Source organism: Cryptomeria japonica, chromosome 8, assembly GCF_030272615.1.
Source record: "Cryptomeria japonica chromosome 8, Sugi_1.0, whole genome shotgun sequence".
NCBI classification, from domain to species: Eukaryota; Viridiplantae; Streptophyta; class Pinopsida; order Cupressales; family Cupressaceae; genus Cryptomeria; species Cryptomeria japonica.
Window position 1 is genome coordinate 291,504,887 of NC_081412.1, and position 19,976 is coordinate 291,524,862.

Consider the following 19,976-nt stretch of genomic DNA (forward strand, 5'->3'; position numbering starts at 1 on the left):
AATAGTCTTTTCTATTATTGGACATGACTCATCCCGATACAAGCACATCTATTCCTATCTATGCGATCAAATTATCCCTAAAAAACTTACTTGTAACGAGAAAAGAAACCTAACTTGAAACCCTTCGCGATATGTTATCATAGCTAATGATTTATTTAGACGAGGTTTGGATGGTACATTGCTTAGATGTCTAGAAACTGAAGAATCTAAACGTGCATTATCGGAAGTCCATGAAGGTATTTGTGGATCTCATTTGAATGGTTTTACTTTAGCTCGAAAACTATTACGGGTTGGCTACTACTGGCCAAATATGGAAAAAGACGCCATAAAATTTGCTAAGACTTGTGAGAAATGTCAGCTTCATGAAAATCTCATACATGCCTTGGCAAGGGACCTCATACCATTTATATCACACTGGCCTTTTCAGCAATGGGCCTTTGATCTCATTGGTCAGATATATCCGGCTTCATCCAATGGACATAAATTTATAATAACCGCCACTGAGTATTTCACCAAGTGGGTAGAGGCAGTTCTGCTCACCAAAGCAACTGGTAAACAAGTCACCTTGTTCATCCTAAACTATATCATTTGTAGGTATGGGATACCTTCGTCCATCGTGACTGATAATGGAGGACAATTCAAGAATAAAGATCTGGATGAGCTTTGTGAGAAATTCAAAATAAAGCATCATTGGTCATCAGTATATTACCCTCAAGGTAATGGACAAGCTGAGGCATCTAACAAAAACCTACTGACTATCTTGCATGGAACAGTGAACAAATCCGAGAATGATTGGCATTTGCAGCTCAATCCTGCACTATGGGCTTACAGAACAAGTATTAGAACACCTACTAGGGCTACACCTTTCTCTTTGGTGTATTTTGAAGCAGTATTACCTATTGAAGTAGAAATACCATCTCTAAGAGTTTTGTTGCAAGGTCTTTTTAGTGATGAAGATCATACAAAATCTAGATTGCAAGAACTCGAATTGCTGGATGAGCATCGATGAGTGGCGTTTGATCATCTTAGAGTGTATCAGAAGAGAATGTCTAGAGGATATAACAAGAAAGTTCGACAAAGAGAATTTCAAGTTGGTGACCTAGTCTTGAGAGAGAATCCAAAAAATCAACAATTTCGCGACAATAAAGGGAAGTTTAAACCCAACTGACTGGGTCCGTACATTGCTACTGCAGTATTCGGCTCTGGTGTCTATCAACTCTCAAACTTGGAAGGAGAACAGCTCCGTGAACCAATTAACACCATCCACTTGAAGAAATTCTTCGCTTAGCATTCTCTGCTCTAGCAAACATGTACAGCTGAAAAAGTCCTGAAAAAAATCAAAAAAAAAAAAAGAAAAGAATAAAAAAATATAAAAGAAAAAAAATTGCCTTGGTGAAAACCTAGTAAATAGGCACCTTGGTAAAAAAAAAATGAATCTCTGCCAAGCAGGTGAAAACCTGGCAAACAGGCGCCTATTGTCCTCAAGCACTCCATCTATCAATGCAACATTGGCATTTCCCACTTTCATGCATCTTTTCTTTTGCTTGTACATATTTTCAGTCACTTTTGTGACATCCTGGTTCATTGGAACCCTCATGACTTGAAATTGATCAACGTCCTAGTCTTAGGTTAATCGACAGAGCATATTACATATCCTAAGCAGTGTCAACCAAGTCATTCTTTTGTCAATGAAACTTGGTCGTCCACTCCGAGTCAGTCACCTGTCTCTTAACTACCAAAGAGTTTTATCACTGAGTTCACAAGAAAAACAACATAACGGAAAACAATCACTAAACAGTTTGAGCTATGAATGAAAATTTTCTTTGTATGTTGTCTTTTATATTGATTTTTGATTACTGTCCCTCTGAGTAACTTGAGGAAGTCTAATGTGACTAAGAGGAGCAAGGATTGGGGGCATAATATTTTCTTTGTTTTCTGCTTGTAGGAATGGTCCCGATGATCTAGAAACATATAAATTAGTTGGGTGTCTGTGATAAGAGCCTTCACATCAAGGTGAAATCACCTCACATACCTCGACTCCACTTATTTGTATGCTATAGGGAGGTCCATATCATTTCTTTGTTTGTTTTGAGGGAATTTCTTTATGATGCAATTCGGGTCCCTGCGAAATTTGTCCAAGGATATGAATGAAAAAAGGGTCATTGCGGACAAGATAATTAATATTGCAAATTGAAAAAGAAAGGAACTCTAACCTGCCTATTGTGTTTGTTATACTCAGTGATGAATCTTAAGTATTTTAAATCTTGTGACTAGGTTTAGGTTGCATTTTGTACATCATTTTGCATATCATTTTGCATTTTTGTGAATCTAGAGTGATTCTGGTATGGTAATAATCTCTTTATCTTCTGAAGGAGAGCTGAAAGCATCATCATTACTTACGCTAAGTGGTCTTTTTATCATCATTTCTTTGATTGAGTACTTGTGTTTTGAGATGTTTTAGCTGCATACATAACATTTCACATAGCTTCATACATTTCATTATTACTCATTTGCATTATCATTTATTTGCATATAAAGAAACAAAAATATACATTCGTAATCATTTGCATTACATACATTCATATGGAAAAGAAATGCATATATATAGAATAAAGCATATAAGAGACATCTCATAAACGAATCAACACAAGTACGATGAATTCAAATTGGATCTCGTGTATATATATAATGTCAAGTATAAGAGTACAAAATGATGTCCAATGACATATACAAACTCCCATTGGAGCAAGAATCATATAGGTTACAAAAAATGGGAGTGTCTACAAAAAAAATATATATCTGAGGTACAAAAAAAGAATCATCTATCTAGCACCCTCTCCCTCATCTCCTGGTGGAGGAGGAGGAGCTTGATGCCCGAGATCCTGTCGAGGTGCTCGTGCTCCCTCTGATCTAGCCATATACTGTGAATGGGGTTTCACCTGTTGTGCAACAAGAACTACGACACTATATACCACCACATAATATGTTGCCCTACTGCTCTACAGAAGGACCTCCTATCGTAGAGACTCTATCTCTGCTCTCAATGTTGTGATCTGGTGATCACGCTCAGCCCTCACCTCAACCAACTGTCGGTCTCGCTCTGCCAGCTAAGTCTGAGCCACTATCAACTGTGACTGCAACTCTGCAAGATGTGCTCTCATCGATCATCCCGTGTCAGCCCCCTGCTCTCTCACAGGCTCTCCGCCACCATCTCCACCTATGGCTCCACTCTGCTCATCCCGCCGCTGCTGGACCTACCTCAGAGCTGCTCACTCCTCCTCTTCGCCACCCAACCTCATGCTTACTCTCCCAAGGGATCCACCCTCACCCCTCTATTGTCCACCCTCAGCTGGCACCCTACTGCTGCTAGCACCAAGATCTCCACCTATTCGCCTCAGAGCCTCGGCTCTCTGTCCCTGCCTCTGGCCCTATCTTTGGCCCTGTCCCTGTGCTAGTGCAGGGGCATCATCCTCCACATCCTCCATATGAGGAGTCTTCTCTCCCAGATCTATAAATCGAGGGAATGGATGCTGCTGAAAGTAATCCCTATACTGGGGCAATACCCCCACATCCGCTACATCCTCCAGGTAATCTCATCTCAGGCAATGTAAACCTGTTAGCTCCTACATAGCCAAAGCATACAACAATCATGGAGACCATCCCTGCCTCTCCTCATTAGCATAGCATGTATAGGTTGTATACTCCTGTGAGATCCCCTGAGGCCGACCGTACTGCCTCATCACTCGTGAAATGATGAATCGCTCCACAACATTCTGTGATCTCCCAATCAGTGGGCGTGTCACAAAAAGGTCCCTGCGAACCCTCCACCAGTCATCCCACAACTCCAATCCTCTGTATGGTCTCCAGACAACTGCTATAAGGTCATCCAACTGTCATCACCAAAATTTTGTCTTGCCTAGATGGGGCTGTGTGATATATCCGGCATACCTGTAAATGATCGGTTGCCCAAGCTCTCTGCTATCATCTACTATCGGCTGATAAATGGGAAGGTGCTCCCAAGCCCACACCTATAAAATGTATACACCCATGGCCATGCTCTACCCATCTCTGTAAACAATCTCATGCATCTTCCAATACATGTGGGCCAATAAATAAGAACCCCAGCCAAGACTCTAAGGGGTCTCTATCAACCTCTCTAGCATCCGGCCCCATCCACTTTGGAAACCCTGTTGCCCTCTATCTGGCATCAAAAAGCAATCGATGAACCCTTCTAGAACATATGCTAGGGGATACTCCTCACTGTACCTGCTCATCAGTATGTCCCAACTCATCGAACGAGTCAAAATGTTGGGATCCCTGAATACATTCCTAAGTGCCTGTAATCCCGGTAATAACGCAGTATCATAATCCACCTTATCCCTAGCAAAAGGGATACAAAGGATCCTATACACATCCTCGGGAGTGATAGTCAACTCCCCAACTGGCAAATGAAATGTATTATGCTCCGAATGAAACCACTCTACTAATGTCGTGAGCATCCCGTGATTCACATGGATATCAGGTAATCACAATAGATGAGTCAAGCCGCACAAATCAACATGAGCCTACTCAACATTAGATAAATGATGAACTAATGCCATTGTAGGTGGATATACACATCTGAAGAGAACAGGAGGTAATCGAACCTACAAAAAAAAAACCAACAACGAGCATCAGAAAACATTCCAAATGAGCCTACAAGAGAAGTTAAACAACACGCAAATCCAAATAAGTCAAATACAAAACCAAAATTTCATGTTTACACTTTCAAAAATGATCGCTGTCTTTCAAATGACAAAACACAGTCAAGCAGCATCTCGTACGAGTCAGGAATGGCTCTCGTACGAGAAAATAGCCTCGAACGATAAACTTTTACACATCGCACGACAAAATGGTCTTTTAACAGACCTATCGTACGACATGAGGGTGGACCCCGTACGAAAAAACTAGTAGGCTCAAACGAAAAAAGATTTTTTACCAGTTGCTCGTACGAGACAGGATCCTGTCTCACACAATAAACCGAGACACCCAACCCAAAACCCGTGAAAAACTTCAAAAAAGCATAAAAAAAATTCAAAATTGGAAACATAAAGAGGCTTAAGATCGATCACTTACCACTGGCTCATAGTTTCGGGGTCGATTATGTCTTCTCTGGCACTCAAATAGATGTTTATGAGTAGGGACCACCATTTTCTTTGCAGAAGGCTTTTTGAATTTTCAAACTTGGGGGGTGAAAATGATTTGAAAATGACACTTTCGTCCCATATATAGCCTAAAACCTAATTTTTCAACTTGCTCTGATGGTCATGAAAATTGTACCCTTAGCTAATTTGCCTACTCTGATTCCATTTTCGATATCGAAATCAAAATACGAGATCATTTTGCTAGTCAATTTCACAATTTTGACTACTTAGCACTCTTTTCATCAAATGCTCATTCTTTCTTCAAATTGCGCTCAATTTCAATGCTGAATCTTAATTCAATTTCATTCTACACATCAACATTATAATCAACTCTATGCTCAATTTCTCATCAATCATCACCAAAATTTTCAAAAATTCCTCAGAATCAATTTGTGCTCAAATAAATTAATTTCACCACCAAATCACCTATAATCAAGTAACCTCATTATCTTTCGATTTTTCTCCCAAGGGGGCATACTCATGACCTTATGACTTCATGTCTCATAGTCAAGAAAAATTTTCAAATATTCATCAAAAGTTGAGCAAAATCTTTTCAATTAAAGAAAATCAATCCTTATTGCTAAGGGGCATCTCAGCTTCATCGCTTCACATCAAGTTGAGATCTCTCGATCATCTGAATCGAATCAATCGCTAGGGGCATATCAGTTTCATCGCTTCAAATCAAGCTGATATCTCTCAATCATCTGAATTAATCTCTTAACATTAATCAATTTCATCACTTCAAATCAAGCTGATTATTTGTTTAAACTCAATCAAAAGTTTCAATAGTATCTTTGATCACACTAAATCTAAGCAGGTATTTAGTATTCATTTCTTGATCAAGCTGGACAGTTTATTCTTCACTCATCGTGTCTTGATCAATCAAGTTCAAGATCGATTTTTATCATCACTCACTACATCTAAGATCAATCAAGTTCTAGATCAGTAAGATCCGCTTCTTGATGAATCAAGTTCAAGTTTGGTATCTTTGTTTTCTATCATTCCTTAGTTCAATCAAGTTTGGGATCGGTATCACTTTAATCAGACTTCATTCAGCTTTATCGCTTCGAATCAAGCTAAACACCTTGCTTTTCATCTAATTTGTGATCAATCAAGTTCAGAACTGGCATCTCCGAGACATCACACATTCTTTGAACCAACGCACTGCTCGCACATTAATTCAAAGAGGGGCAAATGTAATACCCTAAAAATGGTCATCTAAACCATGGGCCCCTAATCTCAACAGCATCACCAAGGTCCTAAACAAAGGCAATTAAATCAATCTTGAGCACATTATTAATTCTTTAATCATCAAATATCACACGGCAAATCAACTACTCAATATTAATTAAATATTTATTTAATTAATCAAATCATTTCCAATAATATCATTTTGATCAATTATCCCATTTTAATTTATTAAATATCCTTGCACATTTAATTAATTAATAAATTTGCCATTCAATCATGCAAAAACGATTAATTTATTACAAAAGATGAATTATTTTATTACAAAGAGTTGAATTGAAAATAAAACAAAAAGAATTGATTGAGAGAGAAATCAAACTTGAGAAATTATTTCTTTTTCTAAATTTAGAACTTGAAATCAGAAAAGCAATTTAATTGAATTATTGAATTATTCTCTAAAATTGGAACTCAAAGCTTTTCAGAAAAACAAGTTCAAGTGCATTGAAAAGACCTTTTTCTTGAATAAATTAAAGAATTATCTATTTTTATCCTATACGCATGGGATTAATTTATTATTATTTTCCAATGCAACTTGGACTTCTAATTTGAATGCATTTCAATTAAACTATAATTGGAATCCATCTTAAGGTTAACTGAATCTGATTTCTTAATTATTTTCAATTAATCATAAATTGAGATTTTTCTCTTGCAATTCTCTATAAATTCAGTCTTCAGCTCTCATTCCAATTTACCCCGGAGATTTTTGAGAACACGCTTGAAGATTATTATCATGCTAATTTCGCTCTAGAGTCGTTGAAGATTATTGTGCTTTTTAGATTGTTTACATCCATTTTCCATTCATTATTGCTTGCATCCATTGTTGCTTGAATTGATTATCGCTTGAATTATTCATTCATCTTGCATCCATGTAGCTTAATATCATATAGAATAAATCCTTCGTCTTGGTGTAGTCTAGTCACTGGTATTGCTTATAAAAAATCTGAGAGCAATCTTATACTCGCATCTTTTAGAAGGCAATTGGTCACTTTGCTATGGTTTATTACTTATTGATTATTGATTACTAACCATGCATATAATGACTTAATTGAAGTGTTGTGCTTGCAACTACAGGTTCACTTTTTCACACACACACTTTGAGCTTAAGTATCATTTCTTGAGGGAAAAGGTTCAGAACAAGGAGATTGCACTGGAACATGTTTCTAGTAAGGAGCAGTTAGCAGACATATTCACCAAGCCTCTCCCGAAGGCTACATTTATGTTCTTAAGAGGTGAATTAGGGGTGTTACCCCTTCAGGAGGTAAACTAAAAGCATATGCTCCACATTAGTCAAGTATTGCATAGTCAAATTTATTTTGGATTGATGTGTTGAAGGATGCTACTCCACAGGGGGAGCAGCATAATGGGACAAGGAAGCTTGTGCCTCAACTTTGGCATTGTTGTCAAAGGGGGAGAAGATGTGAAGCGGAGAAGATATCTACAGAAATTGGGGGAGAAGATGTGAAGTAGAGAGATATCTTTGTAAATTGCCATCAATGCCAAAGGGGGAGATTGTTGGCATTATGTGAACCGGTATGAGGACATAATGACATTGTATATTGTCATTGATGTCAATATGTTGAAGAGGTGAGAACCGATATAACACTGTGAACCGGCATTTGTGCCAAATTGAAGCGGTGTGTTTGTTCAAGGTAAACCGACATATGGTTATGGGAACCAGCACATGGAAGTGTTGTATGACTACTGGTTGGTAGTCTCAACTTCAGGGTTTCTGATTAGAGTGCTTCAAGCCTATGTGGCTCAACCGGTGAATCTGTGTGATGAATCAGCATAATAACGAAGAACATATCATGTTGCCATGTAAGCCTTGTGTGTGTGAAGGATCTTGCATGAAGGAGATTGTTCCTATCTACCTTGGGAATGTGCGAAGTCTGTAAATGGTGATAATGTGTGATAGGTTATCAGCCACCATGAAATCGGTGGAAAACGAACGATGGAGATCAATGCAGTGTGCTCAACGATCAGGATTGAACCGTTTGAATTCCTTAACCTAATAGGTTTAGGGTTTAGGGTTTATGCTACCAACCTGTTTGTTTTTCTATAAGGTTGATGTTGTGATTCTTTCTAGGGTTGTTGGCAAAAGTTGTGTGTGTATCCAAGAGAAGAGATACGTGATTCTTGCCAGACCAGAGGAGAGAAGTGATACCTACAGAGTGTAAGTGTAGAAGGTGAAGAGGAGCTTAAGGGGATCTGCATTGGCATTGAGTGTTGTTACCAGATCATTGTAATACCTGTTGATCTCTAACCACTTCAACAGTTGAGAAATCCCTTAACTGGGTAGCCTTAATCGACTTGTTGTAAATCCTTTAACAGGGTGACTCAAAACCATTGAGTTCTTGAAATCCTCTAAAAAGGTAACCTTTAACAAGGTTTAACCCTTAACTAGGTATTCTAGCCATCCCTTAACTGGGTGATCCCTAACAAGATCGATTCCTAACAGAACCTATTGTATCAGTCTTTAACCAGACAAGGCTCCTAACAGAGCGGACTTCTAAAGAGTTCAAAAACAAGCTTGTGGGTATTCCTCCCCACCTTGGTTTTTCCCAGTTGGGTTTCCATGTGAAAAATATGTGTGTCATGTGTGATGTCTTCTTCATGTGATGCTATGTTGTTTTCTGTCAAGCGGTGAATCATGTTGATCTAGTTGCTTACATGTACATCTTTGATGGTAGATTACTTATTCATGCATTAGGGTGAAATGGAAATGAAGTGTTAGATTGTATGAGAAGATAAGTGTCAACCGGTTTATGCTTGTCTCAATTATTCTAGGTTTTGTTAGTTGTACTCTGTTTAAGGACTGGTGTTACTATTTGTCTATCAATGCACAGTGTCTGCAGACAAACCGGTTCAAGAGTGTGTTTTTGTCTGTACTGATTCACCCCCCCCCCTTCTCAGTACCGGTTTGGTACTATTTGTTCATTATTGAGTTATCATATATATATATATATACACACTCATAAATTCACAATATATATATATATATTTAATATCCACACCTCAGTAAGTAATTGCATTTATAGATATAGGTATACATTTAGATATACTCCAAAACTTATATATACCTTGATAGATATATGAATATTGATATATACATAAGGTATAGACATATATGTATATGCATATATATACCAATCAACGAATTCTATATATAGGTATATACATATATCTATACATATGTATAGATATATATATTGATATATTTTCATTTATATAACATGAGATGATATATATATAAATATTTATACATACATAAACGCATGTATATACCTACATAAATATGTATGTATAGATATAATATATATATATATATATGTATATATATATATATATGTATATATATATATATATATATTCAGCATCCACTCATTTATCCACTCTCTGGGCTTAGGCTATTATACTGAAGATTGCTAGGAAATCATTCTCTCAGCGATCCTAATGCTTGATGTCTTCCTCTCCCGTGATTATCACTTCATTAACCCACTTTGAATTTTGAAATTTGGTCGTACCCTCTTCTGATAATTTCATCTTGATGGTTGAGTTGTATCAATCATCTTCACACATGTCGATCATGCAAATACTAATCAGACACTAAGCATGTGCGATTTCAAATGATGGAATTTCGAGGATGGATTTGCATTCATTTCTTTACAATATGCTTCTCAAGAAAGTACTCTCATCAATGCTTATTGATGAGGAATAATTATTTTGGCTCACTCACATTAAGTTCAGTTCATTCTCACTCTCGATTTTTGAGAAAGACCTCTCACTTTATTTAGGCCGCCTCTTCTCTACCTCTCCATTTTATGCTAAGTGAAATCCAAACATCATGGATACTATACTCAAGCTCTCGAGTTCTAAAAGAAAAATGACCATCTCTGAGGAAATAAAGGCAGTTTGGCTAAAAGGCCTTATGAAATACCCTCACGACCTGGTCATTAACGGGGTTACTCAAATTTTAGGGGAAGATTTTATCAACAATGAGGATAGGACCAGAGAAAATTTTGATATTTCCTCTATGTTCCTAGTCGTAGTACTTCATTTCGATCATAATAGGGATTTCATCAGGGAATTATGTTTAAAGGTTTTTAAGCATAGCATTTTTATAGAGCTTGACTGGGTAATGGTTAATGTTACTTCTGATCTTGTGGCCCCCAAGCCAAGGCATTATGATATCTTGATGTGGAACAACCACCAGGTTCCTCAGTTCCCTATACTGAATCATGACAACCCCACGAAGTTTGCCAGCAGACGGCCCATCATCCAGAGGAATGTCAACTTCCTCATGTGGTGGTTCAATGTGAAAGCACCTCCCTACAACAACTGGTTGGTAATATACCTTCAGGATGAAGGGCTCAACATGGACATGATAGCCGAGATGGAGAATCTAAAATCCTCTAATTCGCCAAAGGGTTCACCATCGGACCAAGCAGGGGCTCAAGGGAAAGGGCTTGCCTTTTGAGTAAGATGTTGTTGGTGACAATCTATTTAATCTAAGACAAGCTAATCTGATACTTTACTATTTTTAGATAAGAGATGACTTTCTTTTTTGAAGCTATATGTTTATAGTAATCAAACGTTCAAGATAACTACTATTATATGCAGACGCTTAAAGATAACTCCTATGATATGCAATACCTTTTGTAGTGGTTTTCACATATTTATATCATCAACTTTAGAACATAGAAAGGATGCAATTTTATGCTATAGATTTATTAATGAAGTATCTATCTCAGTACAAGTATACACACATAGATGCAGGTGTGTTCATATAATGCAAGGCAGAAATATTAACACATTTGCTTTCCTGTGGCTATAGGTATGATGTTGTAGATACTTTTGTTAATTTCTATTAATATTCCACCTTCATGTATCTGGGATCATGTGGATGGGGTACATTGGGTTCCTTCCCCTCATTTTACTCTCCTGAGCGGCTCACCTTTAACCCCATCGATTTTTTGACCACGGTTGTAATGGCCCTGGTTCTTCTTATATTTTCATTTTTGTAGAATGCAGTTTTGCAGGACAACCTTATTCTGGGAACTTTAAGGGCACCAATCACTGAGTCTTAGATGGAGTCGATGTAGACAGCTTCCTTCCTTCCATGATATTATGTGGTTATATGGTTATCCTAACTCTAAGTGTGTAGGAAAGAATTGCTCTATGTTTGCAGAATTAATAATCCATCTTGTTCATCCCCAGCTTGGTCAGCATTTGAATAAATCCTTGGTCTCCTCGCTCGTTCCTTACCACCTAAAGGATTCACCTACAATTTAGACCCTTGATGTAGAAGTCATGTTTAAATTATCGACAGCAAGATGTATTGTTAAAATTATTATTATAATCCCTTAAGAAGTCATATTTCTAGCTACCAGGGACATGTAAATTATTCCAGGATTTTTCCTTGGGCAAGAGCAGAGGTTTTCTTCATTCGGTTCTTTCCTACCGGTGTCCACACCGAACCGAATTTGTACAATATTGTAATTATTTTTTTCAAATTTAATAAAATTTACGACCTCGCCCCATTGTCGATCAAAAAAAAAAATAACAATTTGAATATAAATAAATTCAATATTTGAATTAAATCTCATACAAAGATTAAATTGAAAATCAAAGTCAAAGTGCCAGCACATGCTAAATTAATTAATTTAATTAATTAATTAATTAAATAAATCAATTATCTTTTCAATCTCTATTTCTATCTTCCACTTTCTTTGTTTTTTTAAATATTTCAAACAGTTAACTATTCCATCTATTTTATTTTATTGATTCAATTAATTGATTAATTACATCATTCTTTAATTCTCCTCCAATCATTCTTTTTCTATCTATCAATCAGCTTTTTTCTCAATCAATTAACTCAATTAACTATTCAATATATTTGGTTCCACCTCCAAATCTGATGCAGAGGGTCTAAGAGGTCTCACAACAATCAGGAATCAAATTCCAAACCCCACCTGAATTTGAACATTGAATGCTCAATCAAGACTCTAGCCTAGACAGTGCTTCACCTAGGCCTAATGAGACAACATAGCAAAGGGTACAAGAAAGACTTGGGGAAAGAGGTCCAACATGTCCTTTGACCTATTTGGACTCAGAAAAACTAGTCTCAGCCTTGGGATCACGTCCTGCTAGATCATCCAACACCAATTGCATCCTATAGACCTAGACTCTAGTAGCCTTGTTTCGAGACAACTTTTATCATATCTTTTGATTCACAGACACAAGAAATGAAATAAAACCATTTTGAGATACCCTTTTTGAATTTGTAAGACATATGTGAAAACCAGGGTGGGGTACTTTGGACCAAGATGCTCAAAATCTGACTGTTACAGTCCTACAAAAGCCTAATTAAGCCTCCAACTACACTATAGACACCTCTTAGACTCTCCACTACTCTACACAACCAATTTGGAAGGTAAGGGGATGAAAAAATTAAATGGATTACACAAGTCTTGTGGCCACCTTGGTTATTTTGGTACCAAAATCATCAACAAATCACTCAACCTTGTCAAACTGGCCTAATACATGGAGATATTAGGCCTTCAAATGCTCAAAACCCCAATTGAACTCCTCCTCTCCAAAAATATTTCAAAACTCATCTAAATCACCATCATACCCATCATTCCACCAATTCTTGATTCAAGTCGTTAGTGGAATGAGTGGATATGCATAATTCTTGTTAAAACCCTCCAAACCTAGGGTTTTAGACCAGTCTAGACAAAATCACTTGTAGGATGCACAAAACCCAATTAAATCAATCCAAACTAGTGCCAAATGAAAGGTAACTTAGATAAATTTCCAACAAGTCCATCCTTGAGTTCTAATTCATCCAAAATAGAGATGTATGAATCAAAGTGAAGCATTTTTTCTGCAAATTACAGAGAAAATGTTCATGAATTGCCTTCAAATTTTGAGTTCTCTGTACAATACCATCAACCAACCCCTTCCAAACATCTGAGGGGTCTATAAATACTCTATAATCAATGGCTATAACCACCATTTGAATTGGTTAGTCATACAACTACCTTTGGTATGCTAAGTGTCTTGACAACGTTGAAAAGTTGTCAAGCAACTTTTACAAAAAAAATGCACATTTTGCATATTTGACACCAATGACCCCTAAGAACTTTGAATGCATCTCAAATAGGGTACATAAACACCAAATACATCAAAGATACTCCCATACCACACTTTGGGAGGCATTGACCTATTTTGACCAAGATATCCCTATTTGAGTACATTCAACAAATTGGCACCAAGGCCTTACAAAATGAGACAAAAGGGCTCCAAAGGTTTGAAGATGGTCCTAGAGACCTTATTACATCCAAAATGAACAAATAAACATGAAACCAAGAACAAAAATCCTGAATAGGTCCCATGGACCCAACTATGCCCCTGCACCGTACTCCTGGGGAAGAAGATTATCAAGTCCCACTTGAGAGGAGGTCTTCAATAGAGACGTCGTGTTGTTTAATATCATTCTTAGTCATCTAGGTAGCATCTTCCTCAAGGAGATATTTCCACTTGATCAAATATTCCTTGTATGTCTTTCTTCTAGTTTTCTTCACCTCCTCAGTGTCAAGGATACACTCAAGCTTCATTGGTTAGCTATGGGGAAACTCCTTCACCCAATCATCATCCTCATTTACTGATGTACCTGCATCAGAACCTGCAACCACAGAGCTCTTATATGGAAATAAATTAGATACATTAAACATGGGGGATATGGCTACCCCAAGCGGTAACTCAATCTCATATGCATTGGGACCAAACATGTGAACCCCCTGGCATGGTCCCATCATTTTCATCATCAATTTGGTGTACTTTCCTTTGGGAATCCTTTCCTTCTTTAGGTGTGTCAATACCAAATCACCAACCTTGACTTCTAGGTCTCTCCTCTTCAAATCTGCCCTTTCTTTATACTTTTCCACATTGTTTTGAAGGGTTTCTCTTACTTGTTGATAAATGTCCTTGATTGTTATAGAAAAATCTTCTCCTTGAGCACTCCTCCCGTCAATCCCTTGTAGATCTCTCAATTCATACACACCTCTAGGGTGCATCCCCTAAACAACTCTGAATGGACTTCTTCCAATGCTCCTATTCATGGAATCATTATAGGCATACTCCACTTGAGGTAGGACTAGAAGCCAAGCCTGCCCATGTTTTTTGGTAAGACATTTCAAGAGATTTCCCAATGATCTATTAACAACTTCTGTTTGATCATCCGTTTGTGGATGTTAGTCCTCTAAAAGTGACCAATAAACTTAGAATCCCTATCAGAGACAATATTCAATGGTAAACCATGAATTCTCACTTCTTTGAAGAACAAACCTACAATTTGAGATGCATCATTAGTACATTTACATGGAAGAAAGTGTGCCATCTTACTAAACCGGTCAACAACCACAAAAACACTATCAAAACCCCTTGGAGTTCTAGGCAGACCTAGTACAAAATCCATACTCACACTCTCCCAAGGCCTATTGGGAAGTGGTAAGGGTTGATAGAGCCTTGCATTTGAGGAAGTACCCTTGACCTTTTGACATATAGAACATCCTTCAACATAACTCCTAACATCAACCTACTTTTTTGGCCAATAATAGAACCTCCCAACCAAATCCAAAGTTTTGTCAAGCCCAAAATGACCCCCCAAACTCCAACAATGCTTCGCTTTAATAATATTGTCCCTCATTGAACATCTAGGTATGCATAACTAACTCCCCTTGAAGAGTAAACCATTCTGAAGTAAAAAATCAGAATACTCATTATGGAAGATGTTGGAGGATTGTTCTCAAACCTCATAAATCCCCTTGAAATCTACATCATCATGGTGCATGCCCTTGAGTACATCTATCCCCATTCTTTGGAATTTAATTTCTTGTACTATGAGGGTTCTCCTACTAAGAGAATCTGCCACATTATTATCTTGACCTTTCTTGTGCTTTATAGTGAAGGTGTAGGCTTGCAAGGATTCAACCCACTTCATATGCTTGTGGTTAAGCTTATCATGTCCATTCAAGAAACTAAGAGCATGGTTATCAGTAAAAACAACAAATTCTTTGGGTAGAAAATAATGTCTCCATTTTATAAGAGCCTGCACCATAGCACACAATTCCAAGTCATATGAAGAGTACTTCCTTTTTGCATCATTGATCTTCTCTTAGAAGAATGCCACTAGTCTACCCTCTTGGCTTAACACCACCCCTATGGCCTGATTGCTAGCATCACATTCAATAGTGAAAATCTTATCAAAATCAGGGAGAACAAGTATAGGCTGCTCTACTACCCTTTTCTTCAAATACTCAAAAATCCTATCAGCCTCATTAGTCCAAGAAAACTTACATTTACTTCCACCCTTAATAGTATCTATCATAGGTGCACAAATATGACAAAGATTCTTTATAAACTTTCTATAGAAACTAGCAAGCCCATGGAAAATTCTAACATCACCAACTGACCTTGGGGTTGGCCAATTAAGAATGGTCTCTACCTTGGAGGGATCCATTTTTAGATTTCCCTTGGAGATAACAAAACCAAGGTACACTAGTTCCTCCTTCATGATATCACATTTCTCCAAATTGATCATGAGTTTCTCCTCATGTAACCTCCTAAGAACCATGTCCAAATGCTGCAAATGTTCTTCCTTTGACCTGCTAAACACAAGAATGTCATCAAGGTAAACAACAACAAATTTACAAATAAAGGGTTTCAACACCTCATTCATTAGGTGCATAAAGGTGCTAGGAGCATTTGATAGCCCAAAGGGAATCACCATCCATTCATAAAAGCCTTCATTAGTCTTAAAAGTAGTCTTCCATTCATCCCCCTCTCTAATCCTTATTTGATGGTAACTGCTCTTAAGATCAATCTTTGAAAAGTAACATGCTCCCCCCAAATAGTACATTAGGTCTTCAATCTGTGGCATTGGGAATCTATATCTGATAGTGATCCTATTAATGGCTCTTGAATCTGTACAAAGTCTCCATTTACCATCCTTCTTAGGTGCTAGGATGTTGGGTACCACACATGGGCTTAAACTCTTCCTCACCAAGTCCTTATCTAGTAATTTCTTCATTTTGGGAAGGTGTCATCTTATAGGCAGCCTTATTAGGGAGTGTGTCACCTGGAATAAGTTCTATAAGATGGCTGATATCTCTGATTGGAGGTAGGGTGTTAGGCATTTCATCAACTACTATACATTTGTATCTCTCCAACAATTGCAGCACCTCTTTAGGAGTGTCTTTCCCCTTATTTATTACAAAATCAGATTCATCTTTTGGCTTCAAGATCAAGGCAAACCCTTGTCCACCCTCTTCCTTCAAGGTTCTCAAAAACTCCTCACCTACCACTGTGACACTAGAGCCAACTTGTATATCCCCACTCTCATCCGGCAAAGGGTTCAAAGTGAAAGACTCACCATTTTTGGTTATGGTGTAAGTATTTTTCTACCCATCATGTTGAGCATTAAGATCATACTTCCATGGACATCCTAGAAGCAAAAGGCAACCATCCACAGGAATCACATCACATAAGATTCTATCCCTATACCCCCCAATCTGAAACTCTACACAAGATTCTTCATTTACAAGCACTTGTTGGCCCCCACTCAACCAAGACACCTTGTAAGGGGTAAGATGAGGAATTTTATTCAATCCTAATTTATCAACCATTTCTACTAACACCAAATTATATGTGGATCCTAAATCAACTATGATTTTACATACCTTCCCTCCGGATTTATAAGAAGTCCTAAAAAGTGACTTCCTCTATGGTGGCTCCTTGGTGCTTGGCACCTTCAAAAATTTTCTCCTCATCATTAGACTCTCCCCATATTATGGATCTGTGGGTTTGGGTGGTGCATTAACACTTTGGCTATCTTCCTCTTGCACTAGTTGATTCCTCCTATCTCCTCCATGAGAACTAGAAGCTTGCTTTTCAGGACATTTGAAGGTCGGATGTCCCACTTGGTTACAATTGTAGCATCTACTGGTAAAGGTACTTGATCCTCTTCCTGAACCACCATTCCTTCCTCTTCCATTGGGCCTTCTTCCTCTAAAACTTCCTCTACTATTTGAGTCTCCATTTTGTTCATTTGGATTTGATTCTCCTTGTTGTCTTTGGGACTGATTTTTGCCCCCAAATTTTCCTCTTCAATTTTTTTTCCGCCCTCAATGCCACTTGAAAAAACTCATCCACGGTCTTAGGAACAAGAACGTTGATCTCATCTTGGATATTTAACCTCAGGCCATTTAGGTATCTATCCACCTTTTCTCTTTCATTATCCACATGTCTTGATCTCATGTTGAGTCTATGGAACTCCTCAGTGTAGGCGGCCACATCCATGTCTTTCTGTTTCAAGTTTTACATCCTCTTGAACACTTGAACCTAATAATCAGTAGGTAGGAATTGTCCCTTACATTTTTTCACCATCCTATCCCATGAATTTATCATGGGTTTTTTGTGTTTCACCCTTTCTCCTTGGGTGTAGTTCCACCATGTCAAGGCAGAACCCTTCAACTTGGTCTTGGCAAATTTTACCTTCTTATCTTCAGGCACCTCCTTGTACTCAAAATAGTTGTTCAAGGCATCAATCCACTCTATCAACTCCTTAGTGTCCATTTTTCCTCCATACATTGGAAGCTCCATCTTCACATCAGCAACATCCCCTTTTACTGACTTCAAGGCATTTATGAACCTTCTTTCTTCAAGAGGGATCTCCTCTTCCTCAGGTCTTGCAGAAGGGGTCTCACCTTCACCTTCTACTCCTTCTTCCTCTTTGGGGTCACTATCACTCTCTTCACCCTTATCTCTCCTTCAATATTTGGCTTGAATTCTTCTACCTCTTCTCTTAGGGCTTTCAACTCCCTAGCTACTGTTGATCCAGCCTTTGGATGCATATTGCCTACTCAAATTCAATTTCCCTTCTTCACACACTAGTGCTTTCCCTTACCAAACAAAAAATGTGGCTTTGATACCACTATTATTTAGAGGTTTTGAGAGATCTCACAACAATTAGGAATCAAATTCTAAACCCCACCTAAATTTAAACATTGAATGCTCAATCAAGACTCTAGCCTAGACAACGCTTCAACTAGGCCTAATGAGACAACATAGAAAAGGGAAAAACAAGGACTTGGGGTGGGAGTTCCAAAATGTACTCTAACCTATTTGGACTCATAAAAACCAATCTCACCCTTGGGATCATGCCCTACTAGATCATCCAACACCAGTTGCATCATATAGGCCTAGACTCTAGTAACCTTGTTTCGAGACAACTTTTATCATATCTTTTGATTCATAGACACAAGGAATGAAATGAAACAATTTTAAGATACCCTTTTTTAATTTGTAAGACATATGTGAAAACTAGGGTAGGGTACTTTGGACCAAGATGCTCAAAATCAGATTGTTACAGTCCTACAAAAGCCCATTTAGGCCTCCAACTACACTATAGCCACCTCTTAGACTCTCCATTTCCCTACACAACCAATTTGGAAGGTAAGGGGATAAAAAAATTAAATGGATTTCATAGGTTTGTGGCCACCTTGGTTTTTTTTTACCAAAACCATCAACAAATCACTCAACCTTGTCAAACCGGCCTAATACATGGAGATATTAGGCCTTCAAATGCTCAAAACCCTACTTGAACTCCTCCTATGAAAAAATGGTACAAAACCCATTTCAATCACCCTCATACCTATCATTCCACCAATTCTTGAGTCAATCCATTAGTGTAATGAGTGGATATGCATAATTCTTGTTAAAACTCTCCAAACCTAGGGTTTTAGACCAGTCTGGACAAAATTGCTTGTAGGATACACAAAACCCAATTAAATAAATCCAAACTAGTACAAAATGAAAGTTAACTTAGATAAATTTCTAAAAAGTCTATCCTTGAGTTCTAATTCATCCAAAATAGAGAGTTATGAATCAAAGTGTAGCGTTTTTTTGGAAATTGCAGAGAAAATGTTCATGAATTGCCATCAAACTTTGAGTTCTTCATACAATACCATCAACCAACCCCTTCCAAACATATGAGGGGTCTATAAATACTCTAGACTCAATGGTTATAACCACCATTTGAATTGGTTAGCCGTAGAACTACCTTTGGTATGCTAAGTGTCTTGACAACATTAAAAAGTTGTCAAGCAACTTTTACAAAAAAATGCACATTTTGCATATTTGACACCAATGACCCCTAAGAAATTTTAAGGCATCTAAAATAGGGTACATAAACACCAAATACATTAGAGATACTCCCATACCACACTTTGGGAGGCATTGACCTAGTTGGACCAATATATCCCTATTTGAGTACATTCAACAAATTGGCACCAAGGCCTTACAAAATGAGACAAAAGGACTCCAAAGGTTTGAAGATGGTCCTAGAGACATTATTACATCCAAAATGAACAAATAAACATGAAACCAAGAACAAACATCCTAAATAGGTCCTATGGACCCAACTGTGCCCCTGCACAAAAATCAGCAGTTCAACTATCAATCAGCATGTGAGCTCACCTGAGT

At 37.7% G+C, this 19,976-nt stretch overlaps 1 protein-coding gene across 1 annotated transcript in view; it reads right to left on the minus strand.

Annotated features, from left to right (window-relative positions):
* Nucleotides 1–18,095, minus strand: part of LOC131035914 (protein MAIN-LIKE 1-like) — a 36,650-nt gene extending 18,555 nt beyond the window's left edge. Inside the window, exon 1 of the mRNA XM_059210331.1 lies at nt 17,988–18,095. Within this exon, the coding sequence (XP_059066314.1) occupies nt 17,988–18,095 (108 nt within the window). The remainder of the gene's footprint in view (nt 1–17,987) is intronic.
* Between the last annotated feature and the right edge of the window lie 1,881 nt (nt 18,096–19,976).